The 18773-nt window shown below is 44.7% G+C and overlaps 4 protein-coding genes across 4 annotated transcripts; 1 reads left to right on the forward strand and 3 right to left on the reverse strand.

Moving 5' to 3' along the window:
• Positions 1–4142: 4142 nt before the first annotated feature.
• On the reverse strand, positions 4143–6560 carry LOC131890450 (uncharacterized). The gene is made up of 2 exons (XM_059239790.1): positions 6401–6560; positions 4143–6329 (listed from the first exon to the last, which is right to left on the reverse strand). Exons 1-2 carry the CDS (start codon positions 6478–6480, stop codon positions 4190–4192), a joined length of 2220 nt encoding a protein of 739 aa, XP_059095773.1. The 5' UTR covers positions 6481–6560; the 3' UTR covers positions 4143–4189.
• A 2318-nt stretch (positions 6561–8878) lies between these two features.
• Positions 8879–12839, forward strand: LOC131891022 (mitochondrial import receptor subunit TOM70-like). Its single transcript, XM_059240501.1, has 6 exons — positions 8879–9292; positions 10196–10375; positions 10555–10798; positions 11014–11185; positions 11253–11607; positions 12054–12839. Exons 1-6 carry the CDS (start codon positions 9053–9055, stop codon positions 12660–12662), a joined length of 1800 nt encoding a protein of 599 aa, XP_059096484.1. The 5' UTR covers positions 8879–9052; the 3' UTR covers positions 12663–12839.
• On the reverse strand, positions 12821–15677 carry LOC131891021 (protein deltex-like). The gene has a single exon (XM_059240500.1). The coding sequence runs from the start codon at positions 15675–15677 to the stop codon at positions 12858–12860; it is 2820 nt and encodes a 939-aa protein (XP_059096483.1). The 3' UTR covers positions 12821–12857.
• A 52-nt stretch (positions 15678–15729) lies between these two features.
• LOC131891024 (cytochrome c oxidase assembly factor 8-like) lies at positions 15730–16686 on the reverse strand (the record flags this gene model as incomplete). Its single annotated transcript, XM_059240503.1, is given in 3 exon segments — positions 15730–15954; positions 16080–16256; positions 16487–16686. Coding segments are annotated over 3 exon segments (602 nt in total), but the record flags the coding sequence as incomplete, so codon positions are not given.
• Between the last annotated feature and the right edge of the window lie 2087 nt (positions 16687–18773).

Raw genomic sequence — 18773 nt, forward strand, 5'->3', positions numbered from 1 at the left:
TCAACATGAGCGCAATGATTTGAGCTCTTTCATGTTCATTATAGGCGTGAAAACTATAAAACGATGAATATTGCGATCTTTAGTTATGATTTCGATTAGTGCTTCCTTTGGAATGATTGAGAAAGGCAAAAACAATAAATTCTAGTTTTCTCTCTTTTTTTCGCGAAAGTCCCCTGCAATTTGCGGCACCCTGAATTTTACCCCTCCATTAATTGCCCGTGATTGATGTCGAAACCTAAATTGGTCACTTTTATCTACCTTTCTCCCTTTACAAACGGCAAATGATCAATGCGGTGTAATTGATCGCCCTTTGAAGCAACTTCAAATTGTCTGGTGCAACCCCAAATTGGTCCTCTAGAATACCCACAAAAATGATCCATTTTGTTCCTGTACACTAGGAAATATGATGACGTCGGGAGAAGCAAGGGTATGGAGAGTGTGCTTCATCATGTTTATCACAACGTGATGAAGTTTAAGGTAGTTGAGACTAACTAATTTCGAGTACTTAGCATACATATCTTTTTCCGGTGATGGGAAAACGAACAAATTTGGCAGTAGGAAACACAGCCGCAATGAATCCTATCCATGATCTCCCAAATGGTCGATACTTCCCTCATGTCTGAATACATCTATCTAATGCTCGCTCATCATTGATAAGCATCGGCTACTCAGTTTTCTTTGCCTCTTTGGGTCTCAAAGTCCATACCATTCTCGCACATTGTGCGCACAGTATGCCAGTCTTGATCCACTAATGGAAATGTCCTGTCAGACAGGGGGTGTTTTAAGACTAATCCCTGATTTGATTTCATCAGCCATCTTGTATAGTATGTACGCACAGTACCGGTTGTCCCCTACAACAGAAACGTGCTTTACACTCAAAAGACTCCCAACGGCTAAGTGCAAAGATCTAGCAATGGAACGCCGCTGAATCCTTGTGTATATTTTAGATACAAACCATCCTCCACTCAAGTTGGTTACTCCTTGGGAGAGAGTTCTTTGGACCCGTGGAAGAGCCAGAGGGTCGGAGATGGAAACATGAGATACGCAAAGGGAAACGCGTGTGTGGTTTAAGGGATCCGTGAATTCTCCAGGGTAACAAATATTACCTCAGGGAAATGCTGAGATGATTCTAACCCTACAGATAACAATAATGGACGCTAGCAGGAAATCCAGGAAATGGAGGCAGAGAACGAGGGGGCTGGACTGTACGTACTGGAGTCAGGAGATGAGAATGTACGAAATGACCCGTGCCTAATATGCACACTTTAAAATTGGAAGAATCCAAAATTGGGGGGGCTGCTTTGTGGCAAGGCTTGTGATTTGAATCAAACAATCTGCCACGGGGTTTCCCGTCAATGAGGACTTCCAATTTTCGATATTTCGTTGGGGGGTAAACTTTCCGAGTTTCTCGTAGTTCAAATTGGAAGGGAAAACCGAGACGGAAGAAGGAAGGCGATTGGTGCATGGTTGAATGAATGAATAGGCGGGGGGGGATGGTTTCCAGTCTTGCAAACCAAACAGAGTCTTCTTTCTACACCAACCCACCAACATTATGGTGGAGCTCACTCCTCAGTTCCAGATATGACTGAATTTGAAAACTTTGACAAGGGGGGTGTTTCCAAGGAACTTCATTCAGATAACGACACCGGCTACACAGGCTTTCAAATAGAAATGACACTCATTGAAGAACCTGGTTTTGCTTGCATTCCTTGTTTATTTGTGTTCCGCAAGTCAATCAGATGTCCATCACAGTTTTATTAGTACTTGATAAATATGTCCAAGTCGTTATTTGTAGTTAAAGTGAGGAATTAGGTGGCCTATTAAACTATTTGCTCCAAATCAGACTACAATAAGAATGGATAAAAAAGGCTTAAGGGCTCATAAAACTTAGACCCTGCACTGTGACAATTGACAAACCAAAAAGGTATTTATGTCTGACTAGGGTGCTTAGGCCCTCGGAGTACACTCTCTCATTCTTTTACTTGGCATTAAATCAATCCTGATTCTCCGTGTGCCCTAACATCACCGTCTTCTGTAACTCCCAAGTTCTACAGTTGATAAATTACACGGCCATTATTTCTGGTTTCTGTGCGAAATATATAATTCCAGTTCTTGGTCATTTCATTTAAGGATCCTGCACCATTTTAGTGTGTGGCTGGTTGGTGATGTTCCGTCTCAGGGGAGGGTAAGCCAAATTACGAGGAAATCTGTTCTTAAAAGCCGTCTTCGTCTTTTCCTCTGCTTCTTCCCGTCTGAAAAGTCCTCAACGTCCCAACGATTCGAGTGAATTGAACCACGGAACTGATCGAGGGTTGAACATTGGGGTGCTGGAAGCGGAACATACCGTGATGATGATCTAATGTGGGACCGAATGATCGAGACGAGGTTGAAATTCTGATGAGGCTTTTAAAACGGGCATTGTTCATGCAAACCAACCGGGAAGCAAGCAGAGTGCACCACTCTCCCAAGGGAAGCGATGTGAAGTTTTTCAATGCAACCCCGATCCATCAATTCAAGCTTTTCTACCGCTCTTGGAGGACTTCACTCGAAATATAGAGCCCATTTGTAGCGGTTGGATCTCTATGGGTGCATGGACTGGATTTGAGTTTCTGACTCATTGTTTTCCATTATGTCTTCCTTTTCACCCTTGGGATTTGAAAAAAATGAAGAGCTCGGTGGTATAATGCCGACAATAATTTGGTGATCAATGATCATAGTTTGAAACATGCTGATTATGAAGAACTCCAAGTCACGACTTCTTCCATTTTGAATCGTAAAAACAGAGGGGAAAATGCAGAGATGGGTTCTGGATTAAAGCCGATTAAACTGATCAAAGTCGTTGATATTGGGGCACGAGAATCTCAGATATCATCGTTGGAGAAACTGAAAAAAAGAGTGAGGGTGAGCCTTTTTTGAACAAGTCATCCTCCTCGTCTAGTTTGATGAGGGGATTTTTCCTGTTCTAAAAGCAAATCTGTGTTCTCTGTCATGATTAAGGTGTTTAACCAAGCCACCGCCACTGGTACGGACAACATCACTTCATCATTGAATCCAATGCCCGAGAGTCCATTCCAAATTCCAATCATTCCAAAATGGATTCTTAATGAGGAGCAGATACATCTAAGTCTTGATCTTTTTCTGTGCCTCTGTCGAATCGGTTGGAGCCTTTGGTGGTAATGGTTTTTTTCAATAGGACTTATTCACCACGCTAACTAAACACAATGATTATGATTTTGAGCCTCGTGGTATTCTCCTGATGACATCGCCCCATCCCACGAATCGATGTGATAAAACACATGCTCAACGATGAGGAAGATGGTTTTTGGCAGGAAATCAAATGATTGATGACTTTTTATTCCGGCCAAAAGATTTAGACTTGGAGTACAACGAGTCTCGAAAGTTTGACCCAGTGCTTGTTTAACAAAAATGCACCTTCTCGATCGAACTTTTGCCCTGTCCAGTTAGCCTGGTTGCACATTCCCATGATATGTGTGTTTCATATGAATGTATTATGAACATATTATGATCTATTGATGCTCTTGAAAAGCCATATTAAAGTTTGACTTTAAACATGGTATTGAGCTTCAAGACAAAAGTGAAACTGCGAACGCTTGCAACAGCCATAATAAAAACTTCAAGGCTCAGATCGATCACTGTAGGAAGTGATGATTTATGCGTTTGCATCTGTAAAGACTCTTGAACAGCCATAAATAGCTTCATGTATGATATGTCCGTTTCATTTATATATACTTGAACATTTGTTAATCAGTTCATGTTAATAGAGCTCCTGATTTTCTTGCTGCGGTAAGCTTTTACAATGAATTTCACTTAAGAATATTGTCAATATCAGGCTTGCGGGACATACTGCACTTGGGCAATCACTCTGATCCCTCGTGTTTTTTTCGTGAAGGAGTTTCTAGCATTTGAGGGGCCAACAACGCCACCTACCCAGACACCACTCATACATTACTTCAAGGGGCTAGGACAAAAAAAAATGAAATTGTACGGTCCCATCCTCCAAGTCATTCATCATCATGGTATTCCCATAGACACACACACACTCACTGATCTCTAAATCCTCACCACCTTCCATCATCCCCATAACTTACCCGTGAAATGCAAGACCATTCACTTGGCGTGGCAAATTCGAAGTACATATTTATTACAAAATAATATTTTTTTGATACTCCTACTTCATAGAATGAAATAACTCTTCAGCCGATGGCATATCTCTCGACAGCATTTCATCCACGGTCTCTTCCATCACCTGCATCTTCCCAGAGTTCACCACGCCAGCCTCAGTGGTGTGAATAACGGTCTCGACTTGGTTCCCATAGGCATGTTCTAGATCTTCTGGTTTACTGGGGATCTCAATGGTGGTGATCGTTTCATAAGGGATCGAATCGGGTCCTGTTCCCGACATCGAAGTGAGTACTTCAGCATTGATCACGGTGGTGTGGACGGTGTTACCCGCATCGATCATCATACTATAGGTAACAGGTACTTGCGTAGCTTGAACATGGATATCGTGGCCGGGTGTGCCCATGGGAATAGTCGTGATCGAACAAGTCTCGCTCACTTGAGCGGGAAGAACTTGCATCATTTCTGTGGGTGCCACCGGCAAAGGCGGTTCCACAACCTCGGACACCATCTCATGAACAATGGCTTCGGTAGATGCTTCAACCACTTCAGATTTGAGCGGAGACGTGGCTGATGACGTAATGGTGGTGGAGGTGTTGGCAGTGTTGGTGGCGGTGGTGTTAGCAGGGGTGGCGATAACGTCAGTGCTTCTCTTTTTTCCGCCCGTGCGAGCCTTGAGCTTCCTTCGAGGACGCTTGATATTGGCACTGGGCGGAGGTTCGTCATAAACCACGATATTGGAAGGGATTTGAAAGTCGGCCAAATCTTCCGCTTTCATGCCGTTGGCTCTTAGGGAACGCCCGGTTCCGACGGTCAAGATTCGTTGCCCGTTGATGCTCGTTGAATTCCACGACAACGAGGGCAATATATCTCGCTTCTTGGAGAAATGCTCATCATCACTGAACTCAAGGTCGGCGTCAGTCTTGGCCTTGAAGTCCCGGATCCTGGTTTGGGTCTTACGGGTAATCAACTCGGTATTGTTCAGATCGGTGATGGCTTTGGTAAGACGTTTCTCTCGGTCTACCACATTTTCGCCCGTAGAGGATGTTTTTCGGCGCAAAGTCGCCATCTCACGCTCCATACTGGCGATCTTCCGCCTCAAAGTAGCGATGATGCTATTGTCACTTTCCAACTTGGACCGGGTCTGTCGGAGTTTGAGCATGATTTTGGTCATTTTCTTCTTCTTGGTCTTCTTTACCCCGTTGGCAGCGCCTACAGATGACCGGGTTTGACTGACCGCCCCAAATACCGGATGACCCTCCTTGGAATAGCCTTTGGGAATGGGAATGCCACTCTGAGAGTTCGTGCTTCCGGGCTTGAACGGTATAATCTGGTTATCTCTGACTCTCACACCCAAATTGGATAAGATTCGTTGGCGTTCAGCTAAAGACAAGTCTTGGAAAAAGGGATCGCTCAGGGATTGGAGCTGTGAGAGCATCTTCGTGGCTACCACCGACGATGAGCCGTTGGCGTTTTTGGTGGACAACGTCAAAGGGATATCATAATCCGGAGGAGGCAAATCGGGCAGATCTTGGACGCCAAACTGAGCCATGATGAGGCGTCGTTGTTCGGGCGGAATGGTTTGGAAAATGGGATCAGCCAAACTTAAGATCTCATGAATGGGCTTGGAAGCCACGGGTGTCACAGAGCCATCCGCATTTTTCCGTGAAATCACGATGGAGCGAGGTTGACCGGGTTCGCTCGTAGTTTGAGGAGGGTTCTGATAGTGTTCGGATAACTCGGCCATGGATCGAACTTGACCGGGAATGGAATCGATTTGCAAATCCGCATCCATCTCGAGCGGATCCGTATAGAGCTCGACCGTGTTCGGATCTAAGGGCACCAATCGGATTTGCGGCTGAAGCCACGGCGAATCAAAGGTAAAGGTGCGTTCCTCGGAATCAACGGGCTCCTCGAAATCTGTCTCAGGATTGAACACGTAGAGTGTGCGAATATGAGCTCGAAAAGCCACTCGATCCGTGCCATCCGGATTCAAATGACTGGTATGATCAAAGATACTGGGTTTGACCCCGGACTTCAGCTCATAATGATTTCTCCGCAAGTCAAATCGGAAATCGCGAGCTTGAAAATGACTCGAACATAGATAAGCGGCCTCGGGTATGGCGGTGGTCGAAGGCAGTTCCATGATGGTCAACCATGATTCGCGTTCCATTTGATCCGAGGGGAAACTAAATCAAAGAGACATACATCACTGACTTGACCAAAGCAGGAAGGGCATCCGTCAAACGAGAGCTCTTACCTGACGAATCGAATGCCTTTGTCATGGGTCTTGAGGGATTGCCGATGATCGCAATCCGGAGCCAAGCATTGAACCGACATGGTCAATGTTTGTTATGATGTTCGTCCGGAGATCACGGACAATCACTCAATCACAGAGCTGGGATGTGGACTCCGGGGTTGGATGCCTGAATCCCATTCAGCTGTTGAGTGACGCTCGGGATTTCCGGCCCCTTGAACTGGCCAGGATTGGGTCAGCCGGTCAGCCGAAACAGCCTATCAAAAACTAACCTCCCACTGCATGAGGATTCATCCCTATTATTATGTCGATGTTGGGGGCAGTGATGGTTACTCTAAATCATATCGTTATTGCGAGATGATTATTTTTTGTAGTACTTTTGCTAATATCTTGCCATGAACCTTTATAAAGTCATGGACATTGGAAACGGTAACAGCCCCCCCAGATGGATACTACTCTTTCTTGCATTGCGGTGACATAGCTCTGAGCCTCTCTCCATGACAAAGGAGTGTTACTTTTGATTGTCTTCCTTCTCTTTTGACCACTCGACACGTTTTACAAAAGATGGCCGACAATACCATGGATACAGTAGAATATATTTCAAATAAGGATCTATTTTCAACCCATTTGGACCCAGTTATTTCCTCATTTTAGCCTTAAAATTGCAGCTGTACTATGGCATTCTTCTGGTTTTTTTTTTTGGGATTTAGCACGATCCAATTTTCGCCCCAAAATGAAGCCACAGCATATCTAAAATGACATCAAATCATAACTGGACTGCTTTTGTATGAACCTTCCTTCACCTCACTTTGACGCCAATAAGTGTCAAAACGTCATACAAAAGCAGAATTCGTCTCCTTTTTGTAGTGCCGCAGTCTTAAGTCGGAAGAATTTATTTATCAACTTAACATCCCCATGACTTTAGCCGTCTTCGCACGTGCCGCTCCATCAACAACAGCTGACCAAGCATGAAAAAAAGGCTCCAGCTGTTTTCTTTGGTTTTTAAACTAGAGGTTACGTTATTCCAGATAAAGAAATTCTGGCCAACAACCTTCACATAATTCTAAGCGCAATTGCAAGATATTCATTTGGTCAATAACTGCCATGGATTATGGAGAGGCTCCCGCAGCCATAAATCTGAACATCTGATGTCATGGTTGACATTTTGTCCTTTTTGGGGCATTTTTACTATACAGGCGTTTTCGCAATTTTTTTAAAAAAGATCGCGGCTTTCGCGCTCAAATATTCTTAGGATTTGACTTTTACTCTCAACATGTTTCACAAATGATCATTGAAATTGAAGCCTGGTGTGAATGTTTTAAAGTCATCGAATTTTGATACTTGGATGAATCGACATTTTTGTGGGGGTCTTTAACCTGGAAAATTCAGCTCTGCCTACAATACTGCATTTTTGTATCCTGATTCTATCTCTTGGACAACTTTGAAATTCCTTTTTTTGATTAAGTGTATTAGGATAGATATTTGCAAAGGAAATGGAAATGGTAATACAATTCCTTGGGGGGAAAAAAGGGGGAACATGGCTAAGTTGTAAAATAGAATATACTTCTGTGGGTAACTATGTCTACATATAACTTTTGATAACCTACCAAACAAATAATGAAATCATATAAAAGGTTCATAGTAATTCCATTTTTGAACTTAGGGAGGAGGAGCAGTAGGACACATTGAAAAAGTTGAACTCACAACCATTGGGAATTTGATTTAATTCAAAGCAACAACTTTGCAATTCAATTAGGCTATATATTGGGTGTTCTGCAGTGATATATTGTACTTAAGATATGTTAAGGTATTGTAAATTGGGTTAAAATATAACATCATTTTGGCTAAACTGAAAAACTACATGTTGACTAAGCTTTTATTCCTTTTGCATGTTATTTAAGAGTTTTGGAAAGCACTTCAAAACTTACAAAATTCACTGACATGTGATCCAGTATCCTAATTTTTTAGTTATCCTCATACATTGTTTTGAATCTTTTGCTTGTTTAAATTAGATATCATGACATTCCATTGTGATGATAGATGTATTTCATCCTTTTCACCCTTAGATAGATAGATAGATTTTTTATTCAAGGAACACTTTGATCATGATTGGATAATGTCGGCATTTAACCTTTGAGTTAGCATCTTGATATATCACCAATTTCATGGGCAGGTCATTCCTCAGGTTCTGGTTAAGCAAAAGCTTGTTTTCACCAGGACCCGGTACTAATTGATTAAAATCTTTGTTGCCTCCAATGGGAGGAGAATCTGGCCCCCAAAAAGCAATAACATGCAAGCTGTAATCCGCATCACACACAAATGTTCCCAAAGGTTCTTCTTTAAAAACGTTATACACTTGGCAGCCCTCTTCATGAAAGGAAAAGTTGCGCTAAAATACGCAAAGTAAAAAGGCATAATGCCACTGAAAGGCACGTGTTTTGAACGTGTTCTAACTTTTGAGCCACGAAAGTATTTTCGCTCAACCTCGAGTTCGAAAAAAGCGATAAAAATGTCAATCATTGAGGTTGGAAGGTAAGTAAGTGTAGCCTCAACCCCGATCGTGGTTCCCTCCCCCGTGCTGGTCGTCCTCGTGGGTCCAATCCGGTCCATGTCCCCTGGGCCTTTGTGGGCCAAGATTCGGAACTGAGTTCGGTCATGGCTCCGGTTCAGTCTTTGCCGGTGGTGCGCGAAGCCACGTCCGAAGCCGGTCAGCGCCTGCCGACTTGGTTCTGGCCCGTGTTGACCGTGAGTGGTGTGGCGGTCACGGCGGGATTGCTCTACTGGTGGCTGAATCCCTCACCTTCGCCATCCCCCTCCCAAACTAAGAGCCAACGATCCGCAGCCCGTCCTGAGAAACCAGGGGCGGACGGGGCCGAAGACCCCGAGGAAGAATTGGTAGGTCAGGGCAGAATGGCAGAAGCGGTTCACTCTAGATGGATTGGATGAGGGCCTGGCTCATCAATCGGGTGTTCCACGCCCCTGATCCACTCATGTGGAAAGTGTCAGAGCGTGATAGTACAGAATTGAAGCAAGATACTCATAGTGACACTCAATCGATCACTTCATGACGGTAAACGTTATTCTCCACTGATTAGTGGGCGGTGCTACTTTTTTAATCTTGACCTGACCTAATCAAACCTAAAGTAACTTTATCTAACCTAACCCAACCTAGCCTAACACGATATAAAAAAACCTTTTTTTTTAAGTCTCTACCTAAACCTTTTAACATTTTGCCACAAATTTAAAATATGAGCACCGCCCACTAATCGGTGGAGAATAACGTTTATCCTTCATGACTCGTGGGCGTCTCTCTGTTGAAGACTGGCCAGACTAAGAAATATGAAAGCGAGGGTCAAATGAAAATGGGCACACGCCGGTTCCCACACAAATTAGCATTGATGGCATACGAAAATAGCCGTCGTCGCACCCAAAGCTCAGGTCACCATACTAGCCAAACATCATTGCCGTGGCATGTAGTCAATTAGGGAGCCCTACCTTCCACAAATGGGTGCAACTTCCAAGCATTCTGTCGCCTCTTGGTACACGACCGGTCTTAAAAACCTCATCCAGTCTTCGGGTAGGTATAGATTAACGAAAAAAAATCGTGGGAAGGGAAAATGAAGGCCACCCTTACCAGGTTGTAAAAAGGTTGTTTCAAACGGTTTTTTAACACTTTCCGAGAGTCTCTTCACTTCACAGCCTTCCAATTTATTAAGAAAAGTAAAACATTCAGAGATGCGCCATGGGTAAATCTAATCAAACCCCCGCATCCACTCAGTCCTATGATTTTGTTTCTAGCCCCAAGATCCGTTTGAACGCGCGGTCAGCCTCAAGAACAAGGGCAACAAGTACTTCAAAGGCGGTCGCTATGAGTTGGCCATCAAATGCTACAACGAGGCCATTGACGTGTGTCCCACCCACAAAGAGCATGATTTGTCCACCTTCTATCAGAATCGAGCCGCCGCTTACGATCAGTTGGTAAGATAGCCCTGGATTGCTCGTCATTAAGGCCAAACCCGCCAGTCAATTATTTTTTTGTGCTCCTCATTCCCGTTACTGGGGATGGGATTCCCAGCAGTTCAAGCCAAAAACATAATCATTGACATCACTCTATATAATATCTGATCCAACTGATCTGGGTGTTATGCTGATTGTAGGAAAATTGGGACGCCGTGTTCAACGATTGCACGCGAGCCTTGGAGCTCAATAAAAGGTATCTCAAGGCCATGGATCGGCGAGCCAAAGTGTTACGCAAACAAGTGCGAAAACTTCAATCGGCCGATGGAGAGAGCGTGAACAAATTACGAATGGCCTTGGAAGATATGACGGCTGTGTGCATCCTGGATGGGTTCCAAAAACAAGAGTATCTCATGTTGGTAGACACTATCCTCAAAGAGCTGGGTAAGTTCTGCTGGATGTCGACTAAACAAAGAAATGTCAACATATTCAAAAAAAAGAAACAGATATTTTTCTTTTTGGAGCTAGTTTTTTTTTAAACAAGTCGCAGATGGAAAGTAGGAGATACCTCAGCGCTCTCAAATTAAAAAAAGCATAATGCAACGCTATAAAAGAATCACATGTTGGTCTGCTTCACGTAATGGTCTGTCCATGTGCAGGTCGTGTGGAGGCCAAGATCGCCATTCGTGACCGCCAACCCGGGTTTACGTCCCATCATTTCATTCAGCAATACTTCCAATCCTTTGCCGAAGACCCCATTGTCAAGCTTTTGGCGAAAAATACAGAGTCCGATTCGGATGATTCACCCGAAGATCGAGACAATGCCACTGGGTAAGTAGCGAGCATTTGAGAAGGAGGATATCCAGTGTTTTAAATCTTGCAGTAACATTTTTTGTAGCGGTTTCATGCGTGCATTAAAGGACCTGAAAGATGAGATGTACGAGCAAGTTATTGACCATTGTACCGAAGAGATTGACCAATCTGGAGCGCACGTGAACGAGGCCAAGCTTCTACGGGGTACATTCTTTATCTTGAGCAAGCAACCCAACGAAGCCTTCCAGGATTTCAACCAAGTCATTGAGGACAGTGAGGCTGACGTGAGCTTGCGCGTCAATGCCCTCATCAAACGAGCCTCGTTGTACATTCAGCAATGCAAGGATCCCATGAAGGATCCGGAATTGAGTTTTGCAGACTTCAAACAAGGACAAGATCTGGACGAGACCAATGCTGATATTTATCATCACCGAGGGCAGGTAATTTCCTTTATTTCCCCCAATACTACATATCATGAAGGGTTTATGGAGACTGATTAGGTATAATGGCGATGAATTTGCTCCAACACTATCGTTAAGTGGTTCCAGAAACATGATAAGTAGAACTTTATTGGAAAAATTAAAAGCCGTTTTGCAGCTGACATTGCCAGTAAATTCCTTGGAATTCATCAACGTTACCCACAATTCAATATTAGCTTTCTAGATCAACCCTACTTGAAAGGGTTGCCCCAATAGGAAATAGAATTTAGGCGTTAACAAAGAGTAGAATTATGATTTCTCATTTCAATGGAGCTAGGGACCACATTCCTTGCAATGGCTAGAAAAGGCCAGGCCAAAAAAAGAAGTTTACGAAAATTACAGACGTATTGTCCTGAAATAATGTCATCATTTCCTTCTTTAAGCTCTTGCTATTTTTTCTCTTCTAGGTGCATTTGTTAATCGATCAAACTCCCAAGGCCTTGGAAGACTTCAACAAGGCTGTGGAGCTCAATCCCGGTTTCCCCATTGCCTACGTTCAGAAATTGTACACGGAATATCGCATTGCCTCCACAAGCGACAACAAGAGTGAAATCCCCAAGCTCATCCAGCAATTCCAAGATGCCATGGAGAAGTTCCCGAAATGTGTCGAAACCTACGCCCTCTTCGCTCAGGTCTTGAGTGATCAATCCCAATTCGATCGGGCTGAAGACGTCTACCAACAAGCGCAAAAGGTGGACCCCAAGAATGCCAATATCCTTGTTCATCGGGGTTTGATCGCCCTTCAGGCCAAAGGTGATATCGAAGGCGCCGTGTCTCTAATCAAGAAGGCCTTGGAGGTGGACGATAAGTGCGAATTTGGCTACGAGACCCTTGGAACAATCGAAGTGCAACGTGGGAAACTCAAAGAGGCCATCGAGCTCTTCGACAAAGCCATTCCCATCGCGAACACGGAACTGGAGATGGCTCATTTGTTCGGTCTGAAACACGCAGCCAACGCTCAAACCACGGTCTCGAAGAGATTTGGGATCTCGTTGCCGTCTCCTATGGGAGAGTGAAGGGCTATCTATATATCTTATGAGAGAAGTGATCATTTCGTGGAGTTCTTTGTCTTTGTTTAACTTCCTGTCTTCACCCATCCGCTCAGACCTTAATTAACTTGCGTCATTTCTTTGAACACATTTTCCAAACAGTGTGATCAATAAATCTAATCTAGTTCTTTTTTTTTATACTAATTCATCTCGTCGTTTATATCACACGTCGTGCTCGGTGTCAATAATGCCTAGATGGGACAGTTGTAACAAGACTCGATCCAAATACTCGGGATCGGGAAATGAGTTATCTTTGTCGCTCGGACCAAAGTCGGTCTTGTGCTCAATGGCCTCGTTCCAGACGAGCAAATCGGGCTGTCCCACACGCCCATGGGGCCCTCTGTTCTTGGAGATGGTGAAGGTCAACTGATGATTGAAGGCTGTCTCCAGGAACTTCAGGATTCTTCGACCCTTCTCCGTATCTGGCAAGAAAGCGATTCTCGGGAAACCGATGGCGTAGAAGGGCTGTCCAGGTGCTGGCTGATCTTGGCCTTGAATACCGTTCTGGAAATTGTATGTGATCTGTATGCTATGGTAGTCCTCGAACCCCGGTAGACCTTTCGGCACGATCTTATAGGTCATGGTGCCATTGACAGGCATCGAACCCCATCGCTCTCCCGCCACGTTATGACAACTAGGACATTCGATGTAAGTGGTTCCACCCACTTGATTCTCGATCAGAGACTTCAAACACGAAAGATGGAACTTGTGATGGCATAAGGTGAGACAGACCACCGATCGGTCCGTTTCATGACAAGGAGACGGCAATTCCAATGACACGGAACAGAGGTGACACGCCTCGGAAGGATCATTGGGATCTATGACAAACTGGGCGTATTTCAGAATCAACCGATCGATGGGCGAATACTTGCTGGACCCGTGAGTCTCGTTGGCTTGAGACGAGCTCATGGATAGACACTCGTCCCCATTGGAGGTCTGAGACTGGGATATTGTGGATGAGGAGGTATTCAAAATGGTTCTAGGGGTTGGAACGGGTCGCTTCTTGATCGTGCCATTCTTGCACGGAGAATTGGGGACACTGCTATGGGACAACACACTCGGGTTTCGGGAGTGAGCCCCTAAGGAGTTCTGACTTAGACACAAGGATTGATGATCGCTTAAGAACGAGTGGTCTCGACTCTGACTTTGGGAACCGAAGATTGAATTCTGGCTTTGGAACAGAGATCGACGACTGCCGCCCTGATTTAAGGATAATTGCGAGGATGTGGCCGGGCCTTGGAAAGGTTGGACCCATCGTCCAGGCGGACTCGCCTCTCCGATATACTCGTATCGGTGAGCATATCGAGAGCCATTTTGTAATGAAGTCTGTATAGCACTTTGGTTCACGTACAGATCACTGTCATCCTCTTCCTCTTCCTCCTCATCGTCATCAACAACGTCGTCATCATCATCGTCTTCGTCAGGCACATCATGATCCATCATCGTCCCATGAACACTATGACGAAACGCTTGGTCAGTTTGAGATCGGTGGAAAGGAGGTGGAGAGGGAAGCTTTCCGTGATGAGCCAGAGAAGGATCACTGAGGACGCGATGTCGTGCTGGGACTTGGGCTCCTCTCATCGGAGGCAGGGCGTTTCGAATTTTGGGTCTAGCCCCATTCATGGCTGTACGTCCTTCATTGTTGAACACGGACACACTATCACCCAGGCGAAGGGAGTAACTATCGTCCGTGAAGACGCTATCCTCATCCCCGTAGATGTCCAAGAGCTCCTGAGAGCCCAAGGATCCGCCATAGAAAGAGTTCCTGTGTGACATTCGACCCATCACGCTGTTCGAGCCCCGGTAAGACGGATGGTAAGCTGACTCATGACTCAAATAAGTGGATATGGTGTCCACCGAAGGCCGTCGGACAATGGAACTACTTCCGTTGTCGGAGAATGAAGAGAAAGAAGAATCCTGGATCCGGCGGTATTGATAGGCGTGTTGACCTGAATATTGGCTCCCACCGGGCCTTCCCGAGGTTCTACGCCCCACCACGGGATAATTGAACTCTGACGAGGCCGATGGGTGTCCAATCACTGACCGTCGAGGCGGCGAAGACGCACTATGCTGTCGATAATGGGTGGGGTTGATCGTGCCTGGATGTAAGAAAGTTGGGGAACGGTCGCCGGGAAATCGGGACAAATTGTGACTGGATGCCGAGAGAGCTGATCGGGCTGGCGATTTAGACAAGGGCATGCTTGAGGACATGGACTTGCGTCGGATCCCGTTCTCAATGCCATGACCTTTACTATTGCGATCCTTGTCGTGCTTGGAGGAATCCTTGTGAAAGATCGTGTTCATGAGGTTCTTCACGGCCTTCTTGCCCTTTTCCGTGGCCAGGATGTCTTTGGCTCGCTTCTTCTTGGACGGATTATTGTGATTGTTCCTTCGCTCCATTTCAGCCAGCATATCTTTCCGGCGTTCCTCTTTTCGGTGGATCATGGACGCGATTTCAGCTTGAGTCAGCTTCACCATTGGATACGAAGGCTGCGGCACTCGGCGGATGGGTCGAACCACGCCCGTGTTGGCTCTCACTTGGGTTAAATTGCAAAAGTTCATGATATACGGACATCCCGGGAAATGTTTCGAGATATCTATAGTCTGGTCACCTCGTGCCCAAGCCTCTTCAATCACTACTTGGACTTCCATGTCGTAGATGTGCCAATCGGACGTGGTATCTCCGCCCCATTCCCATTTGGCGCCTTTTCCCGCCGGTGACGTGCTCGTGTAGAACTCCCGACGAACCGTATATCGGGCACCCGTGGGTTCGCAGTATTGCTCAAATAGGGTCATGTTAATGTAGTAATCTGACAGTAGAGGGTCGGCGTCCTTCAAGTAGATCTTGTTCAACTTCTTCTGATGAGCTCGTTCCAAAAGTTGGGTCACTTCGGGTGTGTAGGGACGCCAACGATTAGGTCGATTCTCCCACTCCCACACGACTACATACAGGGTGGGCACACCCGTGGGACACAACGCCATAGTGAATGAACGACTAACTGTCCTGGTCTTTGAAAGGCACTTGGTGAGATCACTACTTTTGTGAGCCTTTCAAGGCCTCTAAACGGACCAGAAGGGACAGGCACACAATGGAGAAGTTTCGCTTTTGCCACTCCCAATTAAACTTGAGGTGAGACGACCATTTCTTGTCTAAAAAGTTCTTGTAAAACACAGACATCTCCCTAGCACTGATGGTGCTTTTGTCAGGCTCATCCGGATAGTGGTCGCGTAGCAGCTTCTTGATGAATTCCGCCCTTTCCTGGAAAAAAATATATTAATTTTTAGAATATTATTGACTTTATCAATATAATACGCGTATAAGTTCATACTTGAATTTAGTGCATGCATATCCGTTTGAAAATGAAGGCTGCTGAAAGTACTCACGTTGGTAAATTGCTCGTTATGCTCTTGCCAGAATTGATGACTCCATTTGAACGTGTCCTCTCTCAGTTCTCTGTATCGCCGATGCAATGGACTCTCATTCTGCGGTCGATGCAATTTGTACTGCCGCAAGTTGGAAATTCGATGAGGCGGTCCAATTTGGTCAAACTCCGACTTGATCTACAAAAGCAAGTTGAAACCCCTTTAGCCTTAGCACATTCCTCATTGTTTTTATCACGGACTAGCTAAGCCAGCCCCAGACAGGTAGTAGTAGAAGAAGATGAGGGTTAGCCCAAACACCTGTGACCAAGATCACCCATCATCCATCCTCTTCTACCTGTGTCCAAGTGTGCCTCTTGACTTTGGGGTCAATCGCATGATTCTCATCGAGGTTAAACGCCCGGACTCACCTCTGGGGTTGGACTGAATTGAGTTGAACAATTGGAAAAGGCTCTCTGCCAACGATGGGTGGACCCGGTGATTCGTCTCCAATGGATCATAGTGTCGGATTTGACCTCATCCTGTGACCAGATGCAGCTTCTCCGAGGACGATTTGCTCGTGGATGACCACCACTCAAAACAAGTCGGATCGGGCCAAGTCTGGCCAGCCCAGCTACTCGTGTGCCACTCATCCTCCTCCTCCTCCTCCTCCTCTTCTAGATCGTCCACGCCAGCCTCTGGTTGGTCTCTCCTCTGGATTGTTCAAGCGCGTGTCGGGCCAGCACTCACAGCTTCCAACGGTTTTTGGCGTTCGCTCCCTGCCCTTGGCGGGATCTTGGCTGGGTCCTGAGCAGATCAAGAGCGGAGCTGGACTCCAGGATGATTTTTGTTTCACGGTCGTTGAGAAAAAGGGAGGGGAGAAACGGCATATGAATAATTCTGGTCAGCAGGAGAGCAGGAGATGAAGCGAGAGAGATGGTGGAGGGTGAACGGAGATTGTCGATTTCAGCTGAACATTGAATAACAAAGAGATAGGAGGCAGGAAACGCTAGGTTACGAGACTCTAAACGTGAATCTAGACATCTAGGAGGAGCATTGAAAAGAAAGTCATAGAGAGTACTCATGGGTTGGTTAAAAATATTTTCTGTTTACCGTTTACTATTGTAGCTATACAATACGCTTCTGCCATGAGATATCACAATTTAACAACGATAGTAAGCGATTTTATAAACTAAAGGGTTTCAAGCACATTTTGAACTCTAATGGTAATTCTAATGACTAGAGATCGGATTTGAAAGCGAGATTTAGAGTCATAAAATGACATTTTTTTCCCTCAAAGATTCTCGGGTTTGTATACCGATACAAGGGAATGAAATTCTCTGTAAGTCAAGGTGAGTCATAATTTATAAAATATTTGGTCGTGCAAACTGTTTGAATTAGCCGCTCTAGGGCACCCTTGAATGTAGGGCTGGTCTGGGATTGTTAACAAAAACCGAAGTCACGTTTAAAACTTAACAACACGGCAGCAAGTTGTACGAAGTTGGTGCCCGGTTTAAGACAAAAGAAGATTTTAAGCCCCTCACAATCTTTTTATCCAAGTGATGGTCGAGAGTGGCAAAAAGTGACCAAAAAACAAAAATGAGATGAAATATGTGAAAAATAAAAAGTATGCAATTTTTTTCTTTGTGTTTAGTTATAATTGCATGACATTTATTTGATTACAAAATAATAACAATGAACTATCATAGTTTTGTCAATGTTTTCTGGCATTAGTCTTTGGGGGTGGTCTGAGAAGAAACATTTATCCAAGGAAAACGACGACCTTTCAACATCAACGCTTGTGGTAGGGGAATATTTGAGCTCTTCAATGCTCAATGGTTTTCTGATATGTTTGGGATGTCCCCAAGATGACGTTTGCTATATTTTGAAGCACAGTGAATCCTTGATTCTTTCGACATACCAAGTTCATATTGACCTGAAAAAATAACAAATTATTTTTACACTGTTACTAAACGATGGCAGATTTACAATGGTTTGTACCTTCAAGGTGTTGCCAACATCCCCAGGAATTGTTTGAATGTTTTTCTTTGGCCTTTGTGAAAATGGTTAGCGCCTCTGTTACCGGCAAACTAGGCTCGCTCAAGCTGGTAATGTATTTTGGAAGGATTGAGAGATTGCTCCTGATGAAGGAAATGTCCGCAGGGAAGCAAAGGTTTAGTCACTAAAGCTTGGCACTTTTTGATGCTCAATGCTTCTTTTGGATCAAACCCCTCAATCACAACTTGAACATCTGGAAGGTGCTTGGCATACCACCAAAGCTGTCATGACCCACAATTCTTAACATGCCACCTTAGGCTCAGGTGGGAATGAATGGAAGGTTCGGGTGGCTTTCCTTATAGAGCCTTCGACGATGGGGAGATTGATGGAGGATTTGCTTCACGTTGGCCACCAGACCAAGGAGTACTACAGGCATGGAGAGGGACAGTGCGTATTGAGTAGGCAACAAAAGGGTACTTGTCCCTTCGGTAGGTCAAAAATAATGTGAGTTTTTAAAATTTGGCATTAAGGTCAGTACATATCAACCCACTAATGTTACTTGCACCCAGATTTTAAATATTGTTATCTAAAAGGGTTTATTATTTATGAAATATCTAGAATTGCTGCAAAATGGCTAGCTTACTTAATTTCTCCAATATTTGATTCTTCCATTTTTTAGTGAACAAGTTATATATGGTGATTACTTAAACCCAGATTAGT

Source organism: Tigriopus californicus, chromosome 11 (assembly GCF_007210705.1).
Source record: "Tigriopus californicus strain San Diego chromosome 11, Tcal_SD_v2.1, whole genome shotgun sequence".
Taxonomy (NCBI): Eukaryota; Metazoa; Arthropoda; class Copepoda; order Harpacticoida; family Harpacticidae; genus Tigriopus; species Tigriopus californicus.

Excerpts from the sequence above, each read along its gene's own strand:
- LOC131890450 (XM_059239790.1), bottom strand. The coding sequence starts at position 6,480 with ATGTCGGTTCAATGCTTGGCTCCGGATTGCGATCATCGGCAATCCCTC. Across the intron at positions 6,330-6,400 it reads AAAGGCATTCGATTCGTCAG|TTTCCCCTCGGATCAAATGG; the intron begins GTAAGAGCTCTC and ends TCTTTGATTTAG.
- LOC131891021 (XM_059240500.1), bottom strand. The coding sequence starts at position 15,677 with ATGGCGTTGTGTCCCACGGGTGTGCCCACCCTGTATGTAGTCGTGTGG.
- LOC131891022 (XM_059240501.1), top strand. The coding sequence starts at position 9,053 with ATGGCTCCGGTTCAGTCTTTGCCGGTGGTGCGCGAAGCCACGTCCGAA. Across the intron at positions 9,293-10,195 it reads AAGACCCCGAGGAAGAATTG|CCCCAAGATCCGTTTGAACG; the intron begins GTAGGTCAGGGC and ends TTTTGTTTCTAG. Across the intron at positions 10,799-11,013 it reads CACTATCCTCAAAGAGCTGG|GTCGTGTGGAGGCCAAGATC; the intron begins GTAAGTTCTGCT and ends GTCCATGTGCAG.